Here is a 24799-nt window from a genome sequence, read left to right as displayed (position 1 = left end):
TTAAAGGGGCCGCGCGCGGCGCGCGGGCGGGCGGCGGCGGCGGGCGGCGGGCGGCCCCGCGCTGAGATAATGCCCGCGGCGCCCGCGCCACCATGCAGTGGCGAGCGCTCGTGCTGGGGCTGCTGCTGCTGCGGCTCGGCCTGCACGCCGTGCTGTGGCTCGTCTTCGGCCTGGGGCCCAGCCTGGGCTTCTACCAGCGCTTCCCGCTCGGCTTCGGCTTCCCGCGCCTGAGCGGCCCCGGCGCCGCGCCGCCGCCCGCCCCGGAGCCCGGCGCTGCGGGCGCGCCGTCGTGGCTGCGGCCGGCGGCGCGGCGCGGGGCGGCGCGGCCCGGGCGCGGCGTGTGCGGCGCGGCGCACTGGGGCTACGCGCGCGGCGGCCGCGGCGGCCCGGACGAGTACGAGCGGCGCTACAGCGGAGCCTTCCCGCCGCAGCTGCGGGCCCGCATGCGCGACCTGGCGCGGGGCATGTTCGTCTTCGGCTACGACAACTACATGGCGCACGCCTTCCCGCAGGACGAGCTCAACCCCATCCACTGCCGCGGCCGCGGCCCGGACCGCGGGGACCCGTGAGTGCGGGCCGGCTGAGGGTCGCGCGGTTCTCCCGCGTCGCGGTGCGGCCGACGTCGGCTCACCGAGTCGCGAGCGCGGGGTCTGCGCTCACTTCTGAGACGCAGAGAGCCCGGCCACCCTGCGGGTTTCCGGGCGGGAGGAGCGAGCCGGGCCCGGGGGTGGCCCCGCTCGGGCGCACCTGACGCCGGGACGCCGGTGCCTGTGCGGTCCCGGCCTTTCGTGCGCGGAGAGTAAAGTTCCGGAGCTTTAAGCCTCCCGCCAGTGTCACTGCCAGCTGTGGCGGCGGCGGGAGTGCGCGCGCGGGGCGCTCGCGGTGTGGACCGGCCGAGCCCGCCTCCCGCCCTCTCCTCCTATGTAGGATGGATTGATGTGTTTGGAAGGCAGCGAGGCCCGCCGTCCGCTGGCTCACCCCCAGGTGGCCGCCGCAGCTGACAGTGACAGCTGCGGGAGCCTCGTGCTGGTTTCCCACGCAGGTGGCAGGGACCGCATGCCTGGGCCTTTGCCCCGGCGCACCCACAGGACGCCGACTCGCAAGCAGAGCGGCTGGGAGCGGCCCGGTCCCCGCCCTCGGGGATGCTGGCCTCACCCTGCACCGCCTGGTTGCTTTACTCGTTTTGTTAGTGACCAGACGTGTTCTGGTGAGCACCTTGCACGGCTGCTGCCAGTCCTTTCCTGTACCCCGGGCAGCTGTTGGCCGTTTTGGTGACTGCCTGGGCCTGGCGCAGGAAGTGTTGCGCCGGGGCCATTTCAGGGAGCGAGCCTGGAGAGCGGTGAGGTGCTCACAGTCGGCTGGCCACTCCCTCGCCGGGCCTGTGCGGCCAGCGAGGGCTCTTGCTTGGTCACCGCCCGGCCGAGGGGCTGCTGGACCCTGCTCTTGTTTCTGGGCTGCAGGGCGTTGTGGTTAAATATTTAAACTCAGCAGCGGAAGTGAGCAGGGAGCACCTTCTTGTGGCCTTTGACCCCGCCTCCCTCCTCCTGCGTTTCCTGGGTCCTGTCTGGCTGGCGCTGCCCCGAGAGGCGTCCAGCGTCCACGGCTCTTGTCTTGAGGGCACCTTTTGCCGTTCTGTGACTCGATCCGGAAGAACCTAGGCCACGCAGGTGGCACAGCTTGTGGGACCAGGATAGCCCTGGTTCCCACACAGCCCCGTCTCTAGCTTGTTTTAAAAAGTACAGCTAAGGTTTCGCTGTGAATGCCGTGTCCTGCATTGGCTGGTGGCACGGCTTCCCGCAGGGCGCTCTCAGAGGAGAGCCGCGAGCAGCTGGGTGTGCTGAGGCTGGTGGGGGGGAGGCCTTGGCCAGTGCGGAGTGGCCAGACCTGCTGGGAGGTCTGTCTGGCAGGGGCTTCTCCCGGGAGGTCGGGCAGGACCCTCAGGCTGTCCTGGGGGCCCGTGCAGAGCTGTGGGGTGTGAGAACAGGTGGCAGATGCCAGCGTAGCTGTTGCTGGCAGGGAGACGGGGCCTTCTCGCTCTGGAGTCTGGTAAATGAGGTCTCCTTCTGTAGTCTTGGCGAGCTCCGGCCGGAGGGCTGGGCCTGAGCGGCACATGCGGCCCCCAGAACTCCCCCTCCCGGCAGAGGTATCAGTAGTGTTGGTGGTCGTCGCGGTCCTCAGCACTTAGAGCCACAGAAAGACTTGTCCCTTGGCGTGTGTGGGCTGTGGGGTGCAGGGCGGAAGGGGGAGGCTGCCTTTTTGCTGTGGCTGTGTGTGGATGCCATCTCGGGGTTTGTGGGAATGAGGGGCAGTGAGTGAAGAAGTGCAGACAGAAGTGAACTCACTCGGCAGCCACGGGACAGGTGAGCAGCCTGCAGCGGGAGGTGTGTGCTTGTCGGAGTCTGTGATTGACCGGGAGTGTGGTCTGTATTCAGATATCACACTGGTTCCTGTGACAAGCTGTCCCTCTCCTTCTGACAGTCCTGAGAGCAGAGCTGTGCAAGGGTGCACGCGGTCACACATTGCTGATGGTGATAAGACTGTCACAGAGGGCACGTGACAGGGCCAGGTCTCTTCCCGCTGCGGGACTGTCCACGCCTGTGTCTCTGGTTCTGCAACGTGGCTGTCCCCACAGGCCCAGTGGGAGCTGCAGCTCATGACGTACACCTCCCCCAGTACGAGGACTTGGCCAGTGATGGGTTTGGGTTTTGTCCTTTTTCTCTTTTGAAGTGAGGTGCCTGGAGCCAGCATTGTGGGTGAAAATACCCTGCGGCTTGTGACAGTGGCGTCTCGTAGTGGAGCCCCGGTCCAGTCCTAGCTGCTGCACTTCCCGTCCAGCTCCCTGCTCCCTGGGAAGGCAGCCAGCCGGTCATGGCCCACCTGCGTGGGCCCCTGCACGCACATGGGAGATGCGGGTGGAGTCTGGCTCCTCTTCAGCCTGGCCTAGCCCTGGCCATTGTAGCTCTTTGTGGAGGGAACCAGCGGATGGAAGATCTGTCTGTCACTGTCTTTCAGAAGTTCCCGTGTTTGATTGGACTTTTGCTTCTTTCTCAGTTCGAACCTGAACATCAACGATGTGCTGGGGAACTACTCGCTGACGCTGGTGGATGCCCTGGATACGCTTGCAGTGAGTGTCCGCCCTCCCCCAGTTCATTTGGATGCTGGGGAATGGTGACCCCGGTCCCCCCGCGACGCGAGTTCCGGGGACCCTGGCACACAGAACCTGTTGGTAGTTCTGATCGCTTGTGTTTGTTTCTTGGCGACTGTGTTAAGAGTGGGAGAAGCGCAGATGGTTCAGTGAGGGGAGGGGCACGTGGTTCTCCTACAGCAATGGAGAAGGCGGGTGTGACTCTCCCCGGGGGGGCGCTGTGTGCCCCGGGCCTCCCTGTCTCATTCCCAGAGGGCCCCGCTGAGAATCTGCAACTACTCCAGGTGCTATGGCTGGCTCGGGAGTAAGGCACAGAAGCTCCGGGTGGGTGGGCACCGCACCCTGAGCACGTTTGGTGCCAGCCACGTGTGAACAGCCCCCCTGCTGCCACTGCCCTTGTTCCCTGGACACTGAGCGTGGCCGTGGGCTGCCAGGGTGGGTGCTTGCCTTGTCTCTCCTTGCCTTGTGGTTTGCCTGCGTCCGTGCTGCTGGGCCAGGGCGTGGCACCCGCCCTCAGGCTGGGTGTGCGCAGCTGTTGATCCAGGTTCTCCTTGGTCTTGGTGGCTCTGGGGCCTCTGCTGCTTTGGGTCCCGCCCAGCAGACCTCTGCCTGTCTTGGGTTTAATAATTGACTCAGCTTCCCCGGCATCCCGTGGAGGTCAGAGCTGAGTCCCATTAGGCAAGCCTGTGTGACAGCCAGTGGGGTCTTGCTGGTGGCAGCAGGTGCTTGGAGAGAGCCGGAGGGGCTGCTGCACAGCCGCGTTGGTGAGCAGCAGAGGCAGGAAGTCCGGGGTGCTGGCCTCGGCCAGGTGAGGCTGCGGTGGCAGCGCGGTTGAGTTTCCTTCCCAATCTGCACAGCAGCCGTCGGAACGTGCCCAGACAGCTGTGTGCGGCCTGAGTCACAGATGACAGCGAGCTGTCTCAGCCTGCAGGCAGAGGTCCCGAGACACCCGTGGCTGCGGGCAGCTCGCCCCTCTGAGCCGGTCCTCGCCTGCATCGGCCCTGCTCCTGATGTATGGAGACCGGAGCTGTTACTGTGCTCTCTGTGCTGCCGGGGACGTGGGGGAGGTGCAGGCGTGTGTGTCAAGGAGGAACTAATGCCGGCCCAGCGTTTCCTGGCAGGATCCCAAGGGTGTGTTCCTTGAGGGGAGAGTTCTCTTCCCAGCTGAACCTTGTGGATTCTGCCTGGCCCATGAAGGGAGGGCCACGGTGCGCGTCAGCATGTGGGGACAGCAGACCAGTCCTGTGGTCGGGACACCCCTGACTGCTCCGTCCCCCCAGCTGGCCCCCTGGGCTCTGTAGCCAATTCTTCAGATCCTCCGTGGGATCTGCGCTCCTTGGGCCCATGGCACCTGCGGCAGCGGGCCTCTGTGCTGAGCCGCCCGTGGCTGTGGCCGTCTTCAGGCTGGCTTTCCAGGGGTTCCTAGGTTGAGCCTTAAGCTTTGCTCTGGCTCACGTTTTGAACAGGCTTGGGCAGACTTGCTGTGCAAACACAAGAACGCAGTCTCCTGACCGCCGCATGCAACTTGTGGCGTTGTTGCGTCATCTTCTCAGAAGGAGGAAGTGAGGCGCATGCAGAGCAGAGCCGCCTGTGCTTGTTCTGTCTGGCACAGCCCGGCAGACGCCGGAGAATAAGGCGTCCCTGGGAGGACTCGGGTCTGCTTGATTTCTGCACGTGATGTCACTCTGCTCCCGGAAGTCTGCAGTGGATCCGTTAGTTCAGGTTATCCCGTGAAATCTCGGGCCCGTTTTGCTCCTCATTGAGAAGAGGGTAGCTTAGGGTGACATCGTGCCTGCACACCCAGCAGAGGCAGTGTAGCTCTCGTCCTGTGTTTTGAAGGACGTCAGGCTGATCGTGTATTCTGTGTGTTCAGTGTCACTGGTTCCAAGCTCTAAAAGGTGTTGCCGCTGTTTCTCAGAATGGACGGACGTCTGGGTCTCGGGCATCAAGTCGAGCAGGAAGAGGGGAGCAAAGTCGTGTTCCTGTTCCCTGGGTTTCCTGGGCCACTCCTGCCGTGGCTGTGTGGCGTCTGCAGCCAGGGTGCTATTCCTCTCCCATGATCGCCTGCTGCGGCGGGCGGGCCCCTGCACGGGGAAGTGAGGCAGCCACAGAGTGACTTCTGGTTTTGCTGTTTGGAGACGGCCTCCTGAGAACTCACCCGTCGGCCTGCCGTGTCTCCTCCCCCGGCATCCAGCCCGCAGGCGGCGCAGACCTGGGAGGCGAAGCCGCGAGCGCTCCTGGCGTTGCTCTGAGCGTTTCTGTCCCTCTTCTGCAGATTATGGGAAACACGTCCGAATTCCAGAAGGCGGTCAAGCTCGTCATCGACACGGTCTCGTTCGACAAAGACTCCACCGTGCAAGTCTTCGAGGCCACCATAAGGTACAGCGGCTCGTGAGGTGGGCTGGGGTGTCTCGGAGCATGGGGGGAGGCCAGGAGGGTCCGCCCAGGCCGCCTGCGCGCAGTGCGCCCCTGGCTCCCTCTTAGTCCTGGCCGCAGCAGTTGCTGTTTCGGAGTGGCTGTACTGGGCCTGCTCAGAAAGACAGGCGTGTGGCAGGAGCGCGTGTCCCCTGCCCCGTGTCCTCTCTTTCCTCCCGCCCTCGGGCGCGGGAAAAGCCCTGCGTATCTCCAGAGCCGTAAGCTTGTCCCGCGTGCCCGCCTGCCGGGTGGGCTGTCGCCTGTCAGTGTCTGTCGCTGCCTCCCTCCAGCCACTCCTCTCTGTGTGATGGGTTGGGCCAGGGCCATGAGCTCCCTGCCCCTCTTTGTATCTTACACTCTATAGTCTGATACATTGTGGCAGTTCCCCTGTTTAATTTGAATGCTTTGGAAATTTCATTAGCTTGTAACAGTCCAGGTGATGGAATTGTTAGCCTTGTGGGACAATTGGGGAAGGGGTCACAGTCACTTCGGAGTAGTCCTGGACCAGTACAGCCAGGAGCCCCGGGGCACAGTCTAATCCTTTGGAATGCGCCCTGAGCGGGTCATCTTCTGCCCTTTGTCCGTCCTTGCGGCCTCTCCCAGGCAGGAGCCCAGTGGCCTGGTGTCGGCCCTCTGTTGCTTTCTGTGTGTCACCTGCCGGCCCCCACGTGAGGGCCGTCCATAGTGGGTTATGAGTCCCTGAGGCCCGTGAACAGTCCCTTGGGAGCGCCCTGCCCCTCAGTCGCTTGGGTTTTGCTCGGCCTTGCCCTCGGTCCTTGGGCAAGCCGTCTTCTCCCCCCGGCCCTGGCCCCGGCCCCGCGAGGAAGGAGGATCGTCTTCTCCCGTTTTGGACAGGAGTGTGTGCGCTCCCAGGGGCGTGGCTTCACCGTTCTGTTCCTCCCGCCATCAGGGTCCTGGGCAGCCTGCTGTCTGCTCACAGAATCATCACCGACTCCAAGCAGCCCTTTGGGGACATGGCGATCAAGGACTACGACAATGAACTGCTGCACATGGCCCACGACCTGGCCGTGCGGCTGCTCCCTGCCTTTGAAAACACCAAGACGGGGATCCCCTACCCGCGGGTAGGTAGATGGCTGCCCCTCCTTTCTGCCCTGATGGGTTTCTCTCGTGGTGGGGGAAGTGGGGCTGGTGTAGAACGGGACATTGCTGGGAATTAAATGTGCTGGAATGCACACAGCATTTACGGAGCGCCTACTGTGTACTGGGCACACAGTGGCTTCACTGTCTTTTTTTTTTTTTTTTTTTTTGACAGGCAGAGTGGACAGTGAGAGAGAGAGACAGAGAGAAAGGTCTTCCTTTGCCGTTGGTTCACCCTCCAATGGCCGCCGCGGCTGGCGCGCTGCGGCCGGTGCACCGCACTGATCCGAAGCCAGGAGCCAGGTGCTTTTCCTGGTCTCCCATGTGGGTGCAGGGCCCAAGCACCTGGGCCATCCTCCACTGCACTCCCTGGCCACAGCAGAGAGCTGCCTGGAAGAGGGGCAACCGGGACAGAATCCGGCGCCCCAACCGGGACTAGAACCCGGTGTGCTGGCACCGCTAGGCGGAGGATTAGCCTAGTGAGCCGCTGCGCCGGCCTGGCTTCGCTGTCTTGACACTGCCCTGCTGGAACTTGTGTTCCTGTGTGACTCGGGCCCCTGCTGCAGAACCGCCTGGGGCATTTGCCCTCACTTCTGACTCGGGTCTGCTTCCCCAGCGGTCTGTGCTGCCCCGCGGGCTGGCTGTTGACTGAACGGGAGCTCTGTGATGCGCCTGTATCTCGGTGGCGTCCCTGAGCCCACAGTTCCGCCGGGGACCCAGCCAGCCTGCTGCACTCGATCCTGGCCCTGCCTTCTGCCCTGCCCCTGTCTGAGACGAGTTCTTGTTTGCTGAGCTCACTTTTAAGATGGATAAGCGATTCCATTGCTTGCTTTTGTCTCCATCCCCAAATCCTGGGGCCTGTGTAACCATGGAAACCTGCAGGCGAGAGATGGCCTGGTGCGTCCTATTGGAATCTTTCCCCATAGGCAGCTCTTAAGAGCCAGACACTCGGGGCGCCGGATTCTGTCCCGGTTGCCCCTCTTCCAGGCCAGCTCTCTGCTGTGGCCAGGGAGTGCAGTGGAGGATGGCCCAGGTGCTTGGGCCCTGCACCCCATGGGAGACCAGGAGAAGCACCTGGCTCCTGCCTTCGGATCAGTGCAGTGCACAGGCCACAGTGCGCCAGCCGTGGCAGCCATTGGAGGGTGACTCAACGGCAAAGGAAGACCTTTCTCTCTGTCTCTCTCTCACTGTCCACTCTGCCTGTCAAAAAAAAAAAAAAGAGCCAGACACGCCCTGGGGTTGGCGGCGTCTCACTTGTGTCCTGTGGACGCCCGTATTCGCTGTGATGTGGCGAGCGTGGCTTAGAAGCCAGTGTGGTGTCTCTGCCTTGGATTCCAGCCCTGGGCTGCCACGGATCCCTTGTCTCTGCTGTTCCAGGTGAATCTGAAGACGGGTGTTCCTCCTGACAGCAACAACGAGACGTGCACGGCGGGAGCCGGCTCCCTCCTGGTGGAGTTCGGGATTCTGAGCCGGCTGCTGGGGGATTCCACGTTCGAGTGGGTGGCCAGGCGCGCCGTGAAAGCCCTGTGGAACCTCCGCAGCCACGACACGGGACTGTTGGGTGCGTGGGGTCTGCCCTGGAACACACAGAGAACGGCTCGCGGTGCCTGCCACCTTCACCTTTCGCTTAGAGCAAGACTGCAGTTTCTTCTTTTTTTTTTAATTGAAAGAGTGACAGATGCAAAGTGAGAGAGAGTTCTTTCATCTGCTGGTTTACTCCCCAAATGGCTGCAGTGGCCAGGGCTGGACCAGGCGGAAGCCGGGAGCTTAGGACTCCAGTGGGTCTCCCACATGCGTGGCAATGGCCCAAGTATTTGAGCCATTGTCTGCTGCCTTCCCAGGCGCATTAGCAGGGAGCTGGACTGGAAGTGGAGCAGCCGGGACCTGAAACTGGCGCTCTCATGGGATGCCGGAGTGTAGCTCAGCCTGCTGCACTATGGCACCGGCCCTGAGGCTGTGAGCCCTGGCAGGAGAGAATCACGTTATTGGCTCAGGACTTGCTCGGCTTGCGTCCGCTGGGCATACTCCACTAAAGATGATTGACTGCCTCTGGGGCAAGTCTTGTTGCCTCATTCCAGTATTCTGTTAGAGTCGTCTGGGGTGAGCCGTGGAGCGCCTTTTCCCTCGGAGAAAGTCTAGGCGTGTGCTATGGGAGGGAACCTGTCGGGAGAGTTGGATTTTCTGCCCTCTTGAGGGTGTTTGAGCAAACATCTGTTGTTGTTAAGTGGTCATGGGAAATCGGACACGTGTGATAGGGAGGTGTGATGACCCCACATTTTCATCACTCGTATTCAGTAATGAGCAGTTAACCGTTGAGATAACATAAAATGTTACTTTCCAGTGGAGTTTGCTGTCACACTGCCGTGTGGCACTGGAACATTTTTGAGAGGTGACGTGACTGCTGCAGACCTACAGGGTGTCCTCACAGGTCTTAGATTCCCAAGTTTACAGTTGTGCTGTCTTGAACAGCAGTGGAGATAAGGTGTCGCCCGTTCGTGCCGGCGTGTCCCGGTGTAGGACCTGCAGACAGTCACTTGTGGCCGAGTTGTTGCCTTGCTTGCATTACTATGAAAAGTTACGTAACTGTCCACTGAGGCTGTTCGCGATGTTGCACGCTGAGATGACTTACTGTTTTTTCTTTTTCCTTTTTACGGCAGACAGTGTTATACGTCTTTAAGAGCGTGTTTTTCTCAGTATAGATCCCCCGCAGGGGCGGTGCTGAGTCCAGGGAGGACGGTGGGCCTGGCGGGAGCACTTTCCCTCTGGGGTCAGTGCTGATCCCCACGTTGGGTCGGTCGTCCAAGGCCGTGTGTGTGGAGGGGGCTGCCCCACAGGCCCCTCCTCCCGCCCTGCCCTGCCGGGCTGACGGCAGCCAGGGTGGTTGGGAGCTGACGGGGCGTGTTTGTCTCTGCAGGCAACGTCGTGAACATCCAGACGGGCCACTGGGTGGGGAAGCAGAGCGGCCTGGGTGCCGGGCTGGACTCCTTCTACGAGTACCTGCTGAAGTCCTACATTCTGTTTGGGGAGAAGGAAGACCTGGAGATGTTCAATGCCGCCTACCGCAGCATTCAGAGCTACATGCGTCGAGGGTGCGTCCACCGTCCTGCTGGTCCTGGCCCTGCCCCCAGGGGCTGCCGCGCTCTGCCCTGGCCTTGCCGCCCCCGAGCTGTTGTTGGTCTGCCCTGGGGGAAGAGGTGGTAGCCCCGAGCCTCAGGCACAGCCCGCGTGTGTTCAGGGGGCACCCAGGAGTGGCTGAGTGGGTGGTTCCAGCCCAGGGCTTCTCACAGGCTTGGCTGAAGCTCCTGGCTGTCCCGCACTGTGTTGGGGCTCGCCTGTGGCTTGGGGCCCTCTCCAGGTCACCCGCTCGGTTAGACTCCCTGCAACCATAGCTGGCGTTCCCTGCCAGTTCACTTAAGGGTAGCAGAGCTGCAGAGCCCTTCAGCTCACCAGCTGGTGCTGTGTGGGAGGCACTGTGAGGTCCTGCTGTGTCACTGGCTGGGCTGAGAGCTGGGTGCCCATGGCGGGGGTTCTGGCCCACGGGGGCCCCATGTCCCTGCAGAGGCGGCTGTGGAGGGGTCAGGAGTGGGTGAGAGGCGGAATTGATGCCGTGTGGGCACCGCTGCCGGTGTGGCTGTGCACGGCTCCTCACCTCCGTGTGCTCCTTGACTTTGCAGGCGGGAAGCCTGTAATGAAGGAGAGGGGGATCCCCCACTGTACGTCAACGTGAACATGTTCAACGGGCAGCTCATGAACACCTGGATCGACTCCCTGCAGGCCTTCTTCCCCGGGCTGCAGGTCAGTGGCAGGTTCCACGTCAGGGGGCTTGCTGGCTGCTTTGGGGAGGTCCAGAGGGCAGCGTGTCCCTGTTGTGCACTGAGTGAAGTCGCCCTCCTCCCGGTGCTGAGCAGAGACAGGCCAGACCCAGCTGGAGGAGTGGCTGCGACTGTCCTGGGTCGTGGGTCTCTGGGCTTTGGGCTCTGCTGGTTAAACCATGGAGCTGGACCTGTGTGTGCAGCTCCCGTCAGTTTGGCGTTGATGGGCTGGAAGCCAGGGCCCCTGGTCGTCTGGGTTGTCTCCTGGGGTGGTTTGTCCGTGTCCCGCCTGTCACTGTGGGTGACCTGTGTCGCCTAGGTTCTCATAGGGGACGTGGAAGACGCCATCTGTCTGCACGCCTTCTACTACGCCATCTGGAGGCGGTACGGCGCCCTCCCCGAGAGGTACAACTGGCAGCTGCAGGCCCCGGACGTGCTTTTCTACCCGCTGCGGCCGGAGCTGGTGGAGTCCACGTATCTCCTCTACCAGGTGCGGGGCCTGCTCGTGGTGCCTGTCTCTGAGCACCAGCTGGATTTGGTGAACGTTTGCTGGCTGCTGTGGGACGAAGCTGTTTCCTAGACGCTCGGAGTCTGCACCTGTACGCGGTCTTGTTAGTCGTGGTTCCACAGGGTGGAGTCTGCATCTGTAGGCAGATGCTATCTTTCTTATTTATTTTCATTTTGTTTGAAAGGCAGAGAGACAGTTGGAGGGATACCATTCATCTGCTGGACTTCCCAGTGTCTGCGACAGCCAGGGCTGGGCCAGGTGAAGCCAGAGTCCCAGAACCCCGTTCTTGTCTCCTGCACGTTGCCTCCCAGAGGGCATCAGCTGCACCAGAAGTGGAGGAGCCGGGTCTTGAACCCAGCACTCGAGTGCAGGAGTTGAACAGGGGCTTAACCACTGTGCCAAATGCCTGCCCCTCACCCGGGTGTTTTCTTCACATTTGCAAGGACTTATTTTTCTGTCTGTACTGAAGAGGGAGATTGTGCGCTCACTGTGTTTCAGACTGATTTGACCATAACAGCCCTTTGTGTGCGGTGATTCTGCACCGGCGTCCTGGTTGTCAGACAGCAAGGAAATTCCTCCTCGTGGGGTTGGTGTCAGTGCCCCTTGGCTTCACGTGGGAACACTGGGCAGCGCTCTTCTCGACCTTCGGTGCGTGCCTTAGCACGCAGTCTGCAGGAGCCCTGGTCTGTTCCCGGGGCTGCCACCTGAGCCCTCGGCTTCCTGGGAAGTGGCCGTGGTGTGGGTCAGCAGGCCGGGCCTTGGCAGGTGCCCCGGGCCTGCGTGCTCTGGTAGTGGGGTGAATGCTGAGGTTTGGAGTTTGCCTCTAGGCAGGGAAAGGGGAAATCCTGGGAATGAGGTGCCGGCACGTGTGAGAGTTGGACGCCTGGTCTCCCGAGAGGGCAGAGGGGAGAGCCCCTTTCTCAGGGGGCTCCCGCTGTTAACTCTTTTCTCCTCTTCCTCTTCCTGTGGCCGTGGGCCTGCCCTCCTGGTTTCTGTCTCTGCCTCCTTCAGTGCACCACCTGTGTGCACCAGGGAGCAGCGCCTCGGCTCTGAGGCTGCACCTGGGGGCCTTGACTTCAGGGACGCTGACCCTGCAGTTGTTGGCTTTCAGCTGGCCGCCCGAGTTCCTGAGAGCTTTGCCCTAAGAGAGCCCTCCGGCAGCGGAGGAAGCCCTGAGCGCTGGTTTCTTAGGGGCCGCTGCTGGCCCTTCCTCACATGCAGCGAGTGGAGTGGGGCCAGGGCCTGTTTGCCCGTCTGTGTTGAGTTTCTAGAGAAACCTGAGGCAGGATAGACCCTGGAGTCGTTCTCAGCCGCTGTCAGGTCACCCTCACCTGGCTGAAGTGAAGCAGGTCACAGGTGTGCTGTGAGGAGAACCACAGGGTGCCGTGGGCCTTGGCTGCCAGTGACCCCTCGGTGCGGTGAGCGGGCGCCTCATCTCCTGTGCTCGCCGAGTCACGCACTCTCGTGCTCCCCCAGGCAACCAAGAACCCCTTCTACCTCCACGTGGGAATGGACATCCTGCAGAGTCTGGAGAAGCACACGAAAGTCAAGTGAGTCTCCCGCTCCCTGCGTGCTGCGCTGGTCCCTCGTGGCCCGTGCTTGTGGGTCGCTGGGCAGATCCCGGACACGGGCCCTGTGGGGAAGCTGGCCCGTCGGGAGTGGCACTCGCTTTTCAGGGCCCGTCTTTGCTGTGAGTGCCCAGCAAGACTGTGTCCCCTGGTTGCACAGGTAATGCACACACACCTCAGGAGGACGGAGAATGGGAAGTTGTAGCCTGTTGTCCGACAGCCCAGCTGTGGAGGTGCCCACAGTCTTCCCTGCTTATACAGATGGGTGTGTGCACATGTGTGCAAAAACTGTATTTCCGTCTTGTGGCCTTTTTTGTTGTTTTTAAACCAACTGGAGTGTCATAAATATTTTCTTCCAAAATACTGTTTTAGGCTCTCCTATAAGGTCAGCGCTACAAGTCCTGACTTGCGTAAATACAAGCTTTAAACTGGGGCGCGGGGTTGTGCCGCAGAGGACTAAGCCAGTTTGGGTCCCAGCTGCTCCGCTTACTATCCAGCTCCCTGCTAATACGCCTGGGAAAGCAGTAGAAGATGCCCAAGTCCTTGAGCCCCTGCACCCACGTGGGAGACCCAGATGAAGCTCCAGGTTCCTGGCTTGGACATGGGCCAGCACCAGCCATTGTGGCCATTTGGGGTATGAACCAGTGGATGGAAGATAGATCTCTCTGTCTCTGACTTTCCCTCTATCTCTCTCTCTCTAACTCTGCCTTTCAAATAAAATAAGTAAATCTTCAAACAGAACAAAACAAAAAGCTTTAAATCAGGGTTTATAAATTTCTTTAATTTTATGAAAGATTTATTTATTTTAAAGGCAGATTCAGAGGTCTTCCATCTGCTGGTTCACTCCTCAGATGGCTGCCACACCCATAGTCAGGCGAGGCCAAAGCCAGGAGCCTGGGGCTTCATCCCAGTGTCTCACAGGGTGTCAGGGGCCCGGGTACTTGGGCCATCTTCCACTGCCTTCCCAGGTGCATTGGCAGGGAGCTGGATCTGAAATGGAGCAGCTGGGACTTGAACCAGCTTTCCCCGCTGTGCTACAATGCCAGCCCCGTCCGCGTAAACCTCTTGCCGGTAATCTCAATGTTGTTACCTTTCGGGAACCACCCACTGCTGTCATTCCTTGCAGCCCACAACTAACCTGGTCACTGAGCAGCGAAGCCACCGTAGAGGTGGATTGGCAACGCGCAGGCTGAAGCAGGTTGGCCTTGGCGGCCCTGGCCCTGCTCAGTCTGTGCTGGCTGGCTTGGCTGGTGGCTGTCCGCGCAGGCTGCACTGACTGGACGCCTGTTTTGCAGATGTGGGTACGCCACCCTGCACCACGTCATAGACAAGTCCAAGGAGGACCGGATGGAGAGCTTCTTTCTCAGCGAGACCTGCAAGTACCTGTATCTGGTATGTGTGAGGCGGGAGGAGCCTGGGGCGGCCGGTGCCACGAGGCGAGGCGGGTGTGCCCTGTGCTCTCCGGCAGACACTGCCGGGCCCTGCTGCAGTGCTGGGGACACTGCTGCCTCCTCCCTGGTTGCTGGCCTCTCGGTGACGGCAGATGAGAACCTGTGGTGGCAGAGTGGGAGGTGCTGATAGTGGTGTGTGGGGTGTCTCTGAGGAGGGGACAGCGTCCATGGCTCTGGGCGCCTCTAATGTGCGTGGTCTTGGCTAAGACCCAAGTCCAGCCATCTGTCTAGACATACGTTGCTGGGTATACACTGTCTCTCTGGACAGGAGAGAGTTCCTGGGATAGCTGGTTGGCACACATCCTTCCCATCTTGGGATCCATAGCCTGTGGGGACAGGCAGGGACCTGGCATCGCGGGTGACCGCGGCTGAGCCAGCACCTGCCTCTGCACACCAGTATGTGTCCAGCGCATGTGTGGTCACTGCGTGGCTGCTGTGCCCACTCTGCCTCTGCACACAGGTTGGCCATGGACGCCAGCACACCTGTGAAGGTGTAGGGGCTGGGAGCTGAGGCGCAGGGGTGGCAGCCACAGGGCTGGGTGGGGTCTTCCAGTACTGTGACTCCCGTACCAGGATTCGGCCAGGGTGATCGGGCTCCGAGAGGCCCAGCAGTGGTTCCTGTGTGGAGCCAGGCTGTGGAGCTGCTGTTCTGATCCTGGACAGCCACTCCCCTCTGGGGCCATGCTTTGCAGGAGCCTGTGGAGGGCTGTGTGCCTGTGGGTGGGAGGGCAGCCCAGCATGGCAGGTGATCTGGGTGTGGGCAGCCAGCCTGGCCATGAGGGGGAGGAGGAAGCTCACAGTGAGTGTGGAGACCAGGGGTGTGTGCGGGGGAACTCGGCTCCGGGGGAGATTGGGGCTCACCGAGGACGCCTGGAAGGGGCACACTTGCTCCTCCTCGGTTCCTAGCTGTGCTGGGTCCCATTTTTCTCCCATGGAGTTGTGACAGCGATGGGCCAGGCTCCTGCTGTGTCTGAGTCTCGTCCTCTCTTATCCACTGTTTGGCTCCCTTCAGTTTGTTACCTGTCGTCAACCTTGGTCCAGAAATGCTGAATGGGAAATGCCGGTGTGAACGGCCTCTATGTTTCTGACGATTTGTATTGTAGGATACGGTTAGGACCCGTCTTGCTCTTAATTTCCTGGCGTGCCTCAGTTACAGGTTACGTGGGAGAAAACCTGGTAGCTGGGGGCTCTGTGCCCCCCAGGGCTCCAGGCGTCCCTGCAGATCTTGGAACACAGCCTTATGGGAAACAGGGTGAGGTGGGGGCTCCTGATCCAGTCATCACTGACCAAACGCCTGCCCTGCCCCAGACTCGCCTGTATTGGGTTGGGTGTTCTTGCTGCACCCTCTCCTGTACCACACCCGCTGTTGCAGGAAAGGGCTCAGCCATGAGGGCTGCCGTATTTTTTTTTTTTAATTTTTTTATTTGACAGATAGAGTTAGACAGTGAGAGAGAGAGAGAAACATTGAGAAAGATCTTCCTTCCGTTGGTTCACCCCCCAAATGGCCGCTACTGCCGGAGCTGCGCTAGTCTGCAGCCAGGAGCCAGGTGCTTCCTCCTGGTCTCCCATGTGGGTGCAGGGGCCCAAGCACTTGGGCCATCCTCCATTGCCATCCCAGGCCACAGCAGAGAGCTGGACTGGAAGAGGAGCACCTGGGACTAGAACCCTGCGCCCAAATGGAATGTCGGCGCCGTAGGTGGAGGATTAACCAAGTGAGGCACGGCGCCTGCCCCTTGCCATTTTTTTTTAACATTTTATTTAATTATTTGAGAGGTAGAGTTACAGGCAGAGACAGATAGAGAGGTCTTCATCCGCTGGTTCATCCTCCTAAATGGCTGCAATGGCCAGAGCTGGACTGATCTGAGGCCAGGAGCTTCTTCTGGGTCTCCCACGTGGGTGCAGGGGCCCAAGGACTTGGGCATCTTCCACTGCTTTCCCAGGCCACAGCAGAGAGCTGCGTCAGCAGAGGAGCAGCCGGGACACAAACTGGCACCCATATGGGATGCTGGCACCGCAGGTGGAGGCTAGCCTGCTATGCCACAGTGTCAGCCCCGGCGTGGGGGTGGAGGGCCGGTGTTGTTCTGATGGAAGAAATGAGTGGTGTGTTAGGGACAGGGGTGCAGGTTCTGTCAGGATCCTTGGACGGGGTCCTGACTTTTGCCGTGTTTTGTCTGGGTGTCCGTGGAGCACCTGGGAACATCCAGGGAGTTCCAGGGGCCCCGTGCTTGGTTCCTGGCCTAGTTGGTGGATCTCTGGGCTGCGCTGGGTGTGGGCAGGGCGGGGCTGGGTGTGTGCCCTGTCCTATGGAGCAGGTGAGCAGCCGGGAGCCCCTGTGGGGGGGTGTGACAGGTGCCAGCTGTGCCTTTTCCTGTTTCCTCCCCTGGAGCTGTTTGATGAGGAGAACCCGGTGCACAAGTCTGGCACGAGGTACATGTTCACCACGGAGGGCCACATCGTGTCCGTGGACAAGCATCTCCGGGAGCTGCCGTGGAAGGAGTTCTTCTCTGAAGAGGGAAGTCCCGCCTCAGGGAGGAGGTCGGGGCCCAGGCCCAAGTCCCAGGAGCTCAGGGTCATCAACTCCAGCTCCAACGTGAGTGGCAGCTTCTGGGCTGGGTGCGGGAGGAGGGGAAGGGGGGCCCTGACAGGAGAGGGAGGGCATGCCGGCCTGCGAGCCTGGGCAGTTTCCCAGAGAGATGGCGTGTTGTGGGGAGGGCACCTGGAGGACGCGTGGGGGTAGCCCAGCTAGCGCCAGGCACCTCGCCCGTCCCGTGCTGGGCACCTCCCTGGCTGTCCTGTTCAGAAGTAGGAGGTCCAGGGAGCCTGCTGGCCTGGTTCTTCAGGGTGTCTTTCTGGGGCTGCAGCAGGTGGCCTGGGTGGAGACGGGGCCCCAGGGGCATTGAGTGCAACCCCTGCCCGCCATGGGGGCCTGGTTCCACCGGGATCTGGCGGCCTCCGCTCTCCTGGTCCGCAGTGGGAGAGCCTACAGGTCTGAAGTGGGGGTCAGGGAGGGGCTGCATCGATTGAGGTCTCAAGCCTCTGTTCCCACAGTCTGTGCTGTGGCCTTGTGTCCCCTCAGGCTGGGGCGTGCTGGGGCCCTGGTGGCTCAGACCGTAGGTCTCTGATTACCCTTCACTGTCAGCCTGGGCTAACTTGACAGGCCGGTTTCCCTTGGCCCTGGAGTGTGGGGAAGGAGAGGAGAGGGGCGTGAGGCAGGTGTGGCCCCCAGGGAAACAGGCTGGCTGCTGTCAGAGCGCTGCAGAGCCCTGCGGGGCGGCTGGGTTTTGGGCCCCTGCGGAGTCCTCCAGAGACGCTCCTCTGGGTGCTGGCTGCGTGGAGGGGCCTGGCCCTGGACGTGTTGGGTTGTCCCACAGAGAGCAGGAGTCACGGTGCAGGCTGCTTGGTGGTGGGTTGTGGAGCAGCGAGGGGCATGGCCCAGGCTGGGGCCTTTGGGCAGCAGGGATGGGGAAAGCATGGGGACCAGTGTTGCTGGGCTGTGCAGGGCTCCGTGAGCTGGGGCTTGCCGGCTGCAGTGGGTCTGAACTGTGGGGAGCTCCACGCTCTGTCTGCGGGGTTTTGTCGTTGCCGCTTGGCCAAGGGCAGGAGTTGCCTCGGTCCCCGGAGGCAGGGGCTGTGCTGACGACCTGCTGGGAGCCCTGGGTTGGGGGCGCCCTCACCCATGCTGCGTTCCCGTGCCCCTTGTCTTGCAGTGCAACCGCGTGCCAGACGAGCGCAGGTACGCGCTGCCCCTGAAGAGCGTGTACATGCGGCAGATCGACCAGATGGTTGGCCTCGTGTGACCCTGCCAGCGTCTGGGCCCGGGATGATGAACACCAGCCTGGCACCCGTGGAGGCGCGGGCCGGGACGATGGGCGCGAGCCTGGCGTACGTGGTGGTATGGGAAGCGCTGTTCGGCTCCTCGGCCGTGCCTGGTTGATTCTCGTTGATTCTCGCACAGCTCGGTGTCTCCCTTCTGTTCAATAAAATGCCCTGTTTGTCGCGAGGGTGTAGTCCGAGGTGAGGAGTGCAGGGCACGGGCTTCGACTGTGTGCTCTCGCGGCACTCACGCTGCAGGAGCCGGAGCCGCTGTGCCTGCATCTCGGCCCCGTGCGCTCAGGCCAGGCCCGTGCGCCACAGTGAGACTGCCCAGCCCGGGCCCGTGGTCACCTGCGGTCCCGTCCACCACACGTCCAGCACTGGCCTCTTCCCTGCTGGGCTCGTTCCCAGGGGTCCCACCTTGATTTGGGGTCACCCAGGGAAAACGTCACAGTGTCACTCCCTTGTGCCCGAAGCTTCGAGGTGCCGCAGGCTCCTGCCTTGGTCAGCGGCGTTGGCCTTGCTCGCAGTTGCCCTCCCTGGCTGGGCCGTGCCGGAGTGTGTCGGGCGGGGCTGGGTGGTGGCCTGCCCTTCCTGACCTCCTGCAGTCCCCAAACCCAGTCAGTGCCTTCAGAGAGCCAGCGGCGCCCGAGCACAACCTTGTGCTGTGCTGACTGGAGTCCGCTTGAGCCGGCTGTGGGCTTGGGTTCCAGGTTGGGTTTCTCATCCCTGGGTTGTGCCAGGTGGGTGCGCGAGCGCCCCAGGGGCGCCCTGAGCCGTCTCCGTGGCATCCCCCCTCCGCCAGGGCTGTGGGTGGGTTTGGGCCCTGGCGGCTGCAGCTTCCGTGCAGTGTAGCAGGCTTGTCAGTGTTGGGCCCTCAGGGAGAAGGGTCTGGGGGGGTGTGGGTTAGGAACATTCTGGAAACGGCTTGGCAGTCTGCTTTGCAGCCAGGTGCTGCAGGCTGGCAGGGGAGGAGGAAGTTGTGCTCAAAGTGGAGCCTTGGATCTTTGGTTTCTGTTCTCGCAGCTGGAGCTGCAGCTGTCTCTGCTGTGTGTCTGCACTAGACGGGTGTCAATCAGGGCAGGCTGGCACTGGCCCCGCCCTGGCCCCATACGGCTCACGCACTGTGTGTCCTGCCGGCCTGCCTGTGTGCCCACTCTGTATGGGGCTGGCGGTGGGCGCCCCCAGTTCCTCGTGTTTTGGGCGGAGGGAGGCAGCCTGTCCCGTCTTGAACACTGAGGAGTTTCTGTTTTGAAAATCCACGCGTCGGTCGTGTGGTCCTCTGAGATCCCGCAGGAGGGCTGGCATAGTCGGTGCGGCTGTTGACTTCTGGGTGTTTGCTGGGGGAGTGAACTGAGCGCTTCGGTTTTGCCTTTTTTCTTCGTTTCCAAAGCACTGCCCTGGTTCCAGCAGTGTTTGGTCTCCTGGGTGGAAAACTGATCACCTGCTGCACACACTTGTATTGGCCTGACAGAAACGTCACACATGCGTCTCCGCACCTTTGCTGCCGGCGGATCGACGTGGGGTGGGTTACTAAGGACCCTTGTGGGGGAGGGGCTGCCCCCGTGCCTGCATTCCCTGCTCTGGGTGCCCTGGCTCCCGGGCTCGGGCCCAGCTCTTGGGCTGGCCAGCGCCATTGTGGTTGTACCTGGGGTGTGGCCTGTGCGTCCTGGGCCTGGGTGGCGCGACACGTGTTGCGTGTTAGGTGTCAGTCAGGCCCCCTTGACTGTCGGGTGCTGGGTTCACAGAGACAGGAGAGGCGGTGCTGGTTGTTCTGTGCGTCAGTCCCGCTCCCCCGGATTGCCCGGTGTCCAGTGGTGGGCGCCAGGGTTCTTGGAGCCAAGTCAGCAATGCTTGTTGCTCTCTGAGGATCAGATCCTCAGCAGCTGTGGGAACCCTGCAGGACTGGGGCAGAGGAGGGAGTGGCCCGGAAGTTGCCTGGGGACGCCAGTGTCTGGCAGGGCCGCGTCCTTGCGGGAGCCGTGAGCCAGGGCCACCCTCGTGTCCCCACTTGCGGCTGAGTGACTCGGCTGCTGTCCCTGAGCCGCGCGGGGCGCTCTGTTCCCCCGGCAGGGAGGGGGCCGAGGAGGAGTGTGCTGGCTCTGGTGGGGCCCGCCTTTGGGAAGCCGCCTCTGTTTGCAGGCCTCTCCTTGTGTCCTTGCGGCTCTTCCACCAGAGCTTGCTCTTTGTAACCAAGGCCGCGGGATCTGATGATGCCCTGGGCCTTTCTGGCCCTGGACTGGAGACTGCACTTGCCATGTTGGATCTGGGGACAGAGGGTCCAGGGCGGCATCTGTGGCTGGGCAGCCGCCCCCTCCCCCACCCCTGATGACAGGCGTCCGTCCTCTCTGTGGCTCTTGCGGACTGCACGTCAGACAATTCCCCCTTCCTTCTGGGGGCTCCAGGGGTCTTCCTTGCTTGTGCTCCGAGTGGGGGCTGACCGATTCCCTCAGCCTCAGGGTTGCAGGGCGGGGGCTTTGGAAGAGAATCCTGACCGTCACTGTCCGGTCCCCATGCCCCGCTCTTGTCGCAGTGCCTCTACCTGCAGGGCAGGGAGTGTGCTTGTGGGAGGGTCCTGGGAGTCGCGGGTGTCCCCGGCTGGGGTCCTGCTCCCGCTGGGCTCTGGCTGGAACCCGGCCTGTCCCCAGCGCCCTGTGCTCTTCCTCTCTCTCCGAGGCAGGAGAATGATACTTCCAGAGGTATTTAGTTTTAGTTTTAATTAACAAACACAAGCTGCATTGTTATTTATTGTGCACAAGAAAGGCGAATCTTTCCGCAGAAACAGTGGCGAGCCGGGAACTCTGGGAGAACTCGCTGAAATACTAACGGCTTCTCTCCGTAATGTGCAATATGCTTTGCAAATATAGATGAAACTTGATGTTTATTCTGTAAATAAGGAATGTATTTAAATTAAAAGGGAGCTTTTTGTAAAAGGACCAAATGTTCTTTTATAAATGTATTACAGAATTTCTTGCTCTTTGAAATTTGTTAGCCTTTTTATGAGTAATTTTTATTAAAAGATTCTTTTCTTTGAGTCGTGTTTCTCCTTCCTGTGCTCCCAGACCTGCGGGACAGATGACAGACGGACAGCGTCAGCGCAGAGCTGTCAGGGGGGCGGGACACCTGTTGTTTTTGCCCAGGGCCGTTTGGGTTTCACAGCTTTGCTTGCAGGCCATGCAAAATGATCCACCTAAAACTCAGCCTGCCCTGCGGATTCCCCAGGTCTCCAGGTCTCCAGCCCTGCCCGCGGTCGCCCTGACAGCCCCAGATCGGGCGACCCCCACCCTGGAGCCAGGCCCATGAGAACCTGGCTTTGTGGTTTCCAGCTAGCTCCCGGGTCTTGTCCGCCCCATCCTGTGGCTCGGGCACTCTCCTGTGGGCCAGGTTCCCCTCGGGATCTGGGTCCCACCCATGCCCCCCAGCGTCTTGCCTCTGGGTGCTGTCTCACGCCAGTCCTATTGCAGTCTGTCCTGGCTGCCCAGTGCTGTCCCAAGTGAGCCACTTCCTGTCTGCTCCCCTCTGTGAGGTGGTGATGGGAGCTGAGCCTCTGCTAATCTCCCTGGAGACCAGTCCCGCCCCTGACCGCTCTGGAGAGTGAGGCAGGACGCAGAAGCGTGTTGGTCCCTCCGACTGGGGAGCGCTGCCAGGTGGGCGAAGTCTGCGTCGACGCTGTCCTCCTCGCGAGTGTTCCCACCTGTCCGTGGTGATCCCACCTTGGGGAGGAGCAGTCTGCAGTCCTGGGGGTGCAGCCTGAGAGCCGTGCCTGCAGGCAGGGTGACTGCCCGGGAATGTTGCACACAGAGGCGTGGGTGCCGCTGAGGTGTCTGCGCCTGGGGTGGGGCAAGTCTTTGTAGGGGGCGTGGCCACGTGGGGGCGTGGCCTCCTCATGGGGGATGGCTGGAAGATTTCTCCTCCCACCCCAGCGGCTTGATCCCTGGAATCTCACCTATATGGTGCTAAGAGGGTGGAAGCAACCCTGTTAGGGTACCGAATGAGGGTGGGGCCTGTGGGAGGGGATTGGGATGCTAGGGTGGAGCCCCCAGTGACTGACTGTTGGGGGCTTCCTAGGAGACCGTGAGGGCCAAGGCAGACCCCTGCATGCTGCCTTTCTCTGGCCACCTGCTGCAGTTTGCACCTCAGAACTCCACCAGCGGGCAGCCGGCACCTGGAGCTGGACCAGCCGGGCAGCCCCGCCCTACACTCAACCTCCAGAACCTGAGCCCAGGTGGATCCCTTCTCAGGGAAGCAGACGAGGGCACAGAATGAGAGCTGGCGGGTTGGCTGCTGCTGCGGCCTGGGTGGTAAGGATCAGACCTGCAGCTGGACTCCCTGCCCTGGACTGTCCCGTGTCCCCGGGTCCCACCCGTACGTCTGCCTTGGTCTCTCCTGTTTTTGCACCTGTATTGCCAGTGAGTTTGCAGGGGAAGCTGGTTCTGCCCGGGACCATGCTGAGGGCCGGCCCGCCCGGTGTGAGGCAAAATTGGAAATGTGAGAATGGCTATTTAGGATGAGAAAAATCACAACGAGTTACAAGTGCTGAAAAGCTGACAAATGCAATAACACAAAGCGTGTACATATAGCAGTGCTCTAATGAAAATTACCGGTGCACCCCTTTTACTGCTGTGCCGTGGGGTCCTTGACTACTGGCAGTGTCTGTGCTGATAGGATATGCATCTGTTTTGTGGATTGCATCGCATGCACCCCCAAGCGTCTAGGTCAGGACCAGCTCCCTGGCAGCCAGAGCAAAGAGGGAGAGCAGGGTTGGTGAGCTTTCCAGTGTGGCTCAGCCGTGTCTGTTGCTTCTACGGGAGGTGAGTGGTTCTGAGGCAGAAGAGTTCACTGTAGGCTTATAAGGGACTTTGCATCTTATCCCTGGAGATGCTGCTAAGACACCAAAAGCCAGCATTTACTGCAAGCTTACATGCCTGAGGCTTAGCCTATCCAGTGTAGTTAAACCCATTTTTGTGCCCATTGACCACCTGGGCTGAGCCAACAAGGGAGGCCCCTGCATTGCCCCCTCTGTGTGCATGAGGGAGTGAGAAGGGGAAGAGTGAGCTAAGGACCCCCAGGCTGAGGTGCCACAGCCGGGGTTTGAACTCGCTGTGCGGCTGCAGCACCCGCTCTAAGCCTCACTGCGTGTGGGGTGGTCTGACTGATTGATCGACGGCTTACGGTCTTTTTACAGACCTTGGAAACCTGCAGGTGAAGTTCCAAGAGGGGATAGATGCCGACACAGACACGACATCCCCACTGGTAGCTGTGGTGGGAAGCGAGTCTGCCCTTGGCACGCCCGGCGCTGTCCTGGGCCCCGAAGCCAGGCCTGTGCCTCCGTGTCTGGAGCCCCCCAGGCTGTTCTCTGCATGCCAAGGCTGTCATTCTTGGGCTTTAACAGCCGCCCAGCTTGTCTCCAGTGTGTCAGAAATGTGTCCGGGCCCACTAGGTGCCCCCTACACCTCAGCAGTGCTGATGGTATGCGCCCCGGCCACCCCATGCCCAGAGGGTGCTGGCAGCAAAAGGGACCCGGGGCTCAGCTCCACAGGGCGCGCAAATGACTGCACACGACTGAGTCTGCAGAGACCCCCGGGGTGCAGCCGCTTCGTGGGAGTTTGGCCCTGCCCTGGGACCCCTGCTGGGCTGTGCTCACCGCGGTGGGCAGGGGCTGGGAGGCCTGGCTGGCAGCTTCGCTTTTTCAGGTTTTGTTGATGCACGCTCCTGCTCATGTGTTTACCTGAAGTCTATGGTTGCAGTGGCAGAGAGAGAGGCCCTTTGCCCAGAAGATTCTCGGACCCTGGTCTGCGCGGCCCCCCTGTGAGAACTGGGTGGCACGGGGCTGCTCACGGCAGAACTGCTCATCAAGGCAGGAGCCGCGACCTGGCCAGCCAGGCCAGCAACCCGATGGGAGGTGTGGGGAACGGAGGGGAGTACAGGTCTGTATGGGAGGGCATTTCTGCAAGTCTGGGAAGACGGAATTTAGAAAGTTGATTTGGGTACAAAAATAGCTTGAGGTCCACGTGGATTTTTCATGACAGCCACTTCCCACGAGTGTTTTGAAGACGCCCTGAGCAAGTGTTTCGTGTGCATCCTGCTCGCCCTGCACGGATTCTCGGCATGAGCGCTTTGCCGTGGGATACCGGGGAAGGCGGCTGAGGTGGCAGCCCACGTCACGGTGGCCTGGGGCGCGCTCGGCTTCTTCGTCCGGAAGCGGGGGCTCAACGGCTCCTGTCTGCCCAGCATCCCTGGGCCCGGCCAGGCTGGGGGTCGGGATGCAGAGCCTCGGGGGGTGCACGCCCCTCCCCTGACCGCCACGGCCCCTGACTCCGCCCTGCTGGGACCTGGGAGTGACTCTCCTGGGGCCTTCTGGGCTTTGTGTCGGGTGTGGACCAAGCCAGTGTGTGGCGGATTCCGTCACTCAACGGACGTCAATGTGGAGTGTGACCTGAGCCATCACTCGGTTTGTCCAGGCTCAGTGTGTACAGTAAATGGTCCTCCAAACAGGGAGAATCGGAGCCACGTGTGGGGACGTCTTCCCAGTGGCCGCCCCGCCCCCACCCTCCTGCTCACCTTAGTCCTATGTCTGCCTGGCTAGGACTCACGCTCAGAGAAGGGTCTGTCGCTGGCCGCATGTGGACCGTGGGACTTGGAGATGGCCATGTGATGTGCACACACGGTGCCCCAGGACTCCAGGAACCACGTGCTGCCCCAACTCAGGGTGCCCTGAAAACACAGAACCTTCCGTGGCCCCAAGGGAGGCCCCTAATGACGGCCTTGGGTTTTAGGCTGTGCTGTGAAAATGCGTGCACTGTGGAACCGGGCACCACAAACAGCCTGCATTTTGTTTTCCAGTACACAATTGCTGCAGATACCCCTCATGTCCACAAGAGACCGCTCTTGCTGCACTTTTCTGAGGGTGCCTGTGACAAGCAGCTTCCAGGACCCAGGGTGCACCAAACACTGCCTTGCAGCTTCTCCACGGCCCTCCCCCTCCGGGG

At 61.3% G+C, this 24799-nt stretch overlaps 1 protein-coding gene across 2 annotated transcripts; it reads left to right on the top strand.

The window, feature by feature from the left end:
• EDEM1 (ER degradation enhancing alpha-mannosidase like protein 1) lies at nt 1-20844 on the top strand. Of its 2 annotated transcripts, none has more exons than XM_008273591.5 (12): nt 1-565; nt 3052-3124; nt 5421-5524; nt 6471-6642; nt 8036-8219; nt 9573-9747; nt 10333-10453; nt 10790-10960; nt 12455-12528; nt 13842-13938; nt 16384-16587; nt 17705-20844. In XM_008273591.5, the coding sequence occupies exons 1-12, from the start codon at nt 93-95 to the stop codon at nt 17792-17794; spliced, it is 1938 nt and encodes a 645-aa protein (XP_008271813.5). In that variant the 5' UTR covers nt 1-92; the 3' UTR covers nt 17795-20844. The 2 variants fall into 2 exon arrangements, with proteins under 2 accessions (XP_008271813.5, XP_089161788.1); XM_089305662.1 differs by lacking the exon at nt 1-565 and adding an exon at nt 2316-2360.
• Nucleotides 20845-24799: the final 3955 nt, after the last annotated feature.

The sequence above is a fragment of the Oryctolagus cuniculus genome, chromosome 10, assembly GCF_051225735.1.
Source record: "Oryctolagus cuniculus isolate XC-2025 breed Fujian yellow rabbit chromosome 10, ASM5122573v1, whole genome shotgun sequence".
Taxonomy (NCBI): domain Eukaryota; kingdom Metazoa; phylum Chordata; class Mammalia; order Lagomorpha; family Leporidae; genus Oryctolagus; species Oryctolagus cuniculus.
The sequence above is the reverse complement of the archived record's forward strand: the minus strand, read 5'-3'. Positions and strand labels throughout refer to the sequence as shown.

Excerpts from the sequence above, each read along its gene's own strand:
- EDEM1 (XM_008273591.5), top strand. The coding sequence starts at position 93 with ATGCAGTGGCGAGCGCTCGTGCTGGGGCTGCTGCTGCTGCGGCTCGGC. Across the intron at positions 5,525-6,470 it reads GTCTTCGAGGCCACCATAAG|GGTCCTGGGCAGCCTGCTGT; the intron begins GTACAGCGGCTC and ends TCCCGCCATCAG. Across the intron at positions 8,220-9,572 it reads CCACGACACGGGACTGTTGG|GCAACGTCGTGAACATCCAG; the intron begins GTGCGTGGGGTC and ends TTGTCTCTGCAG.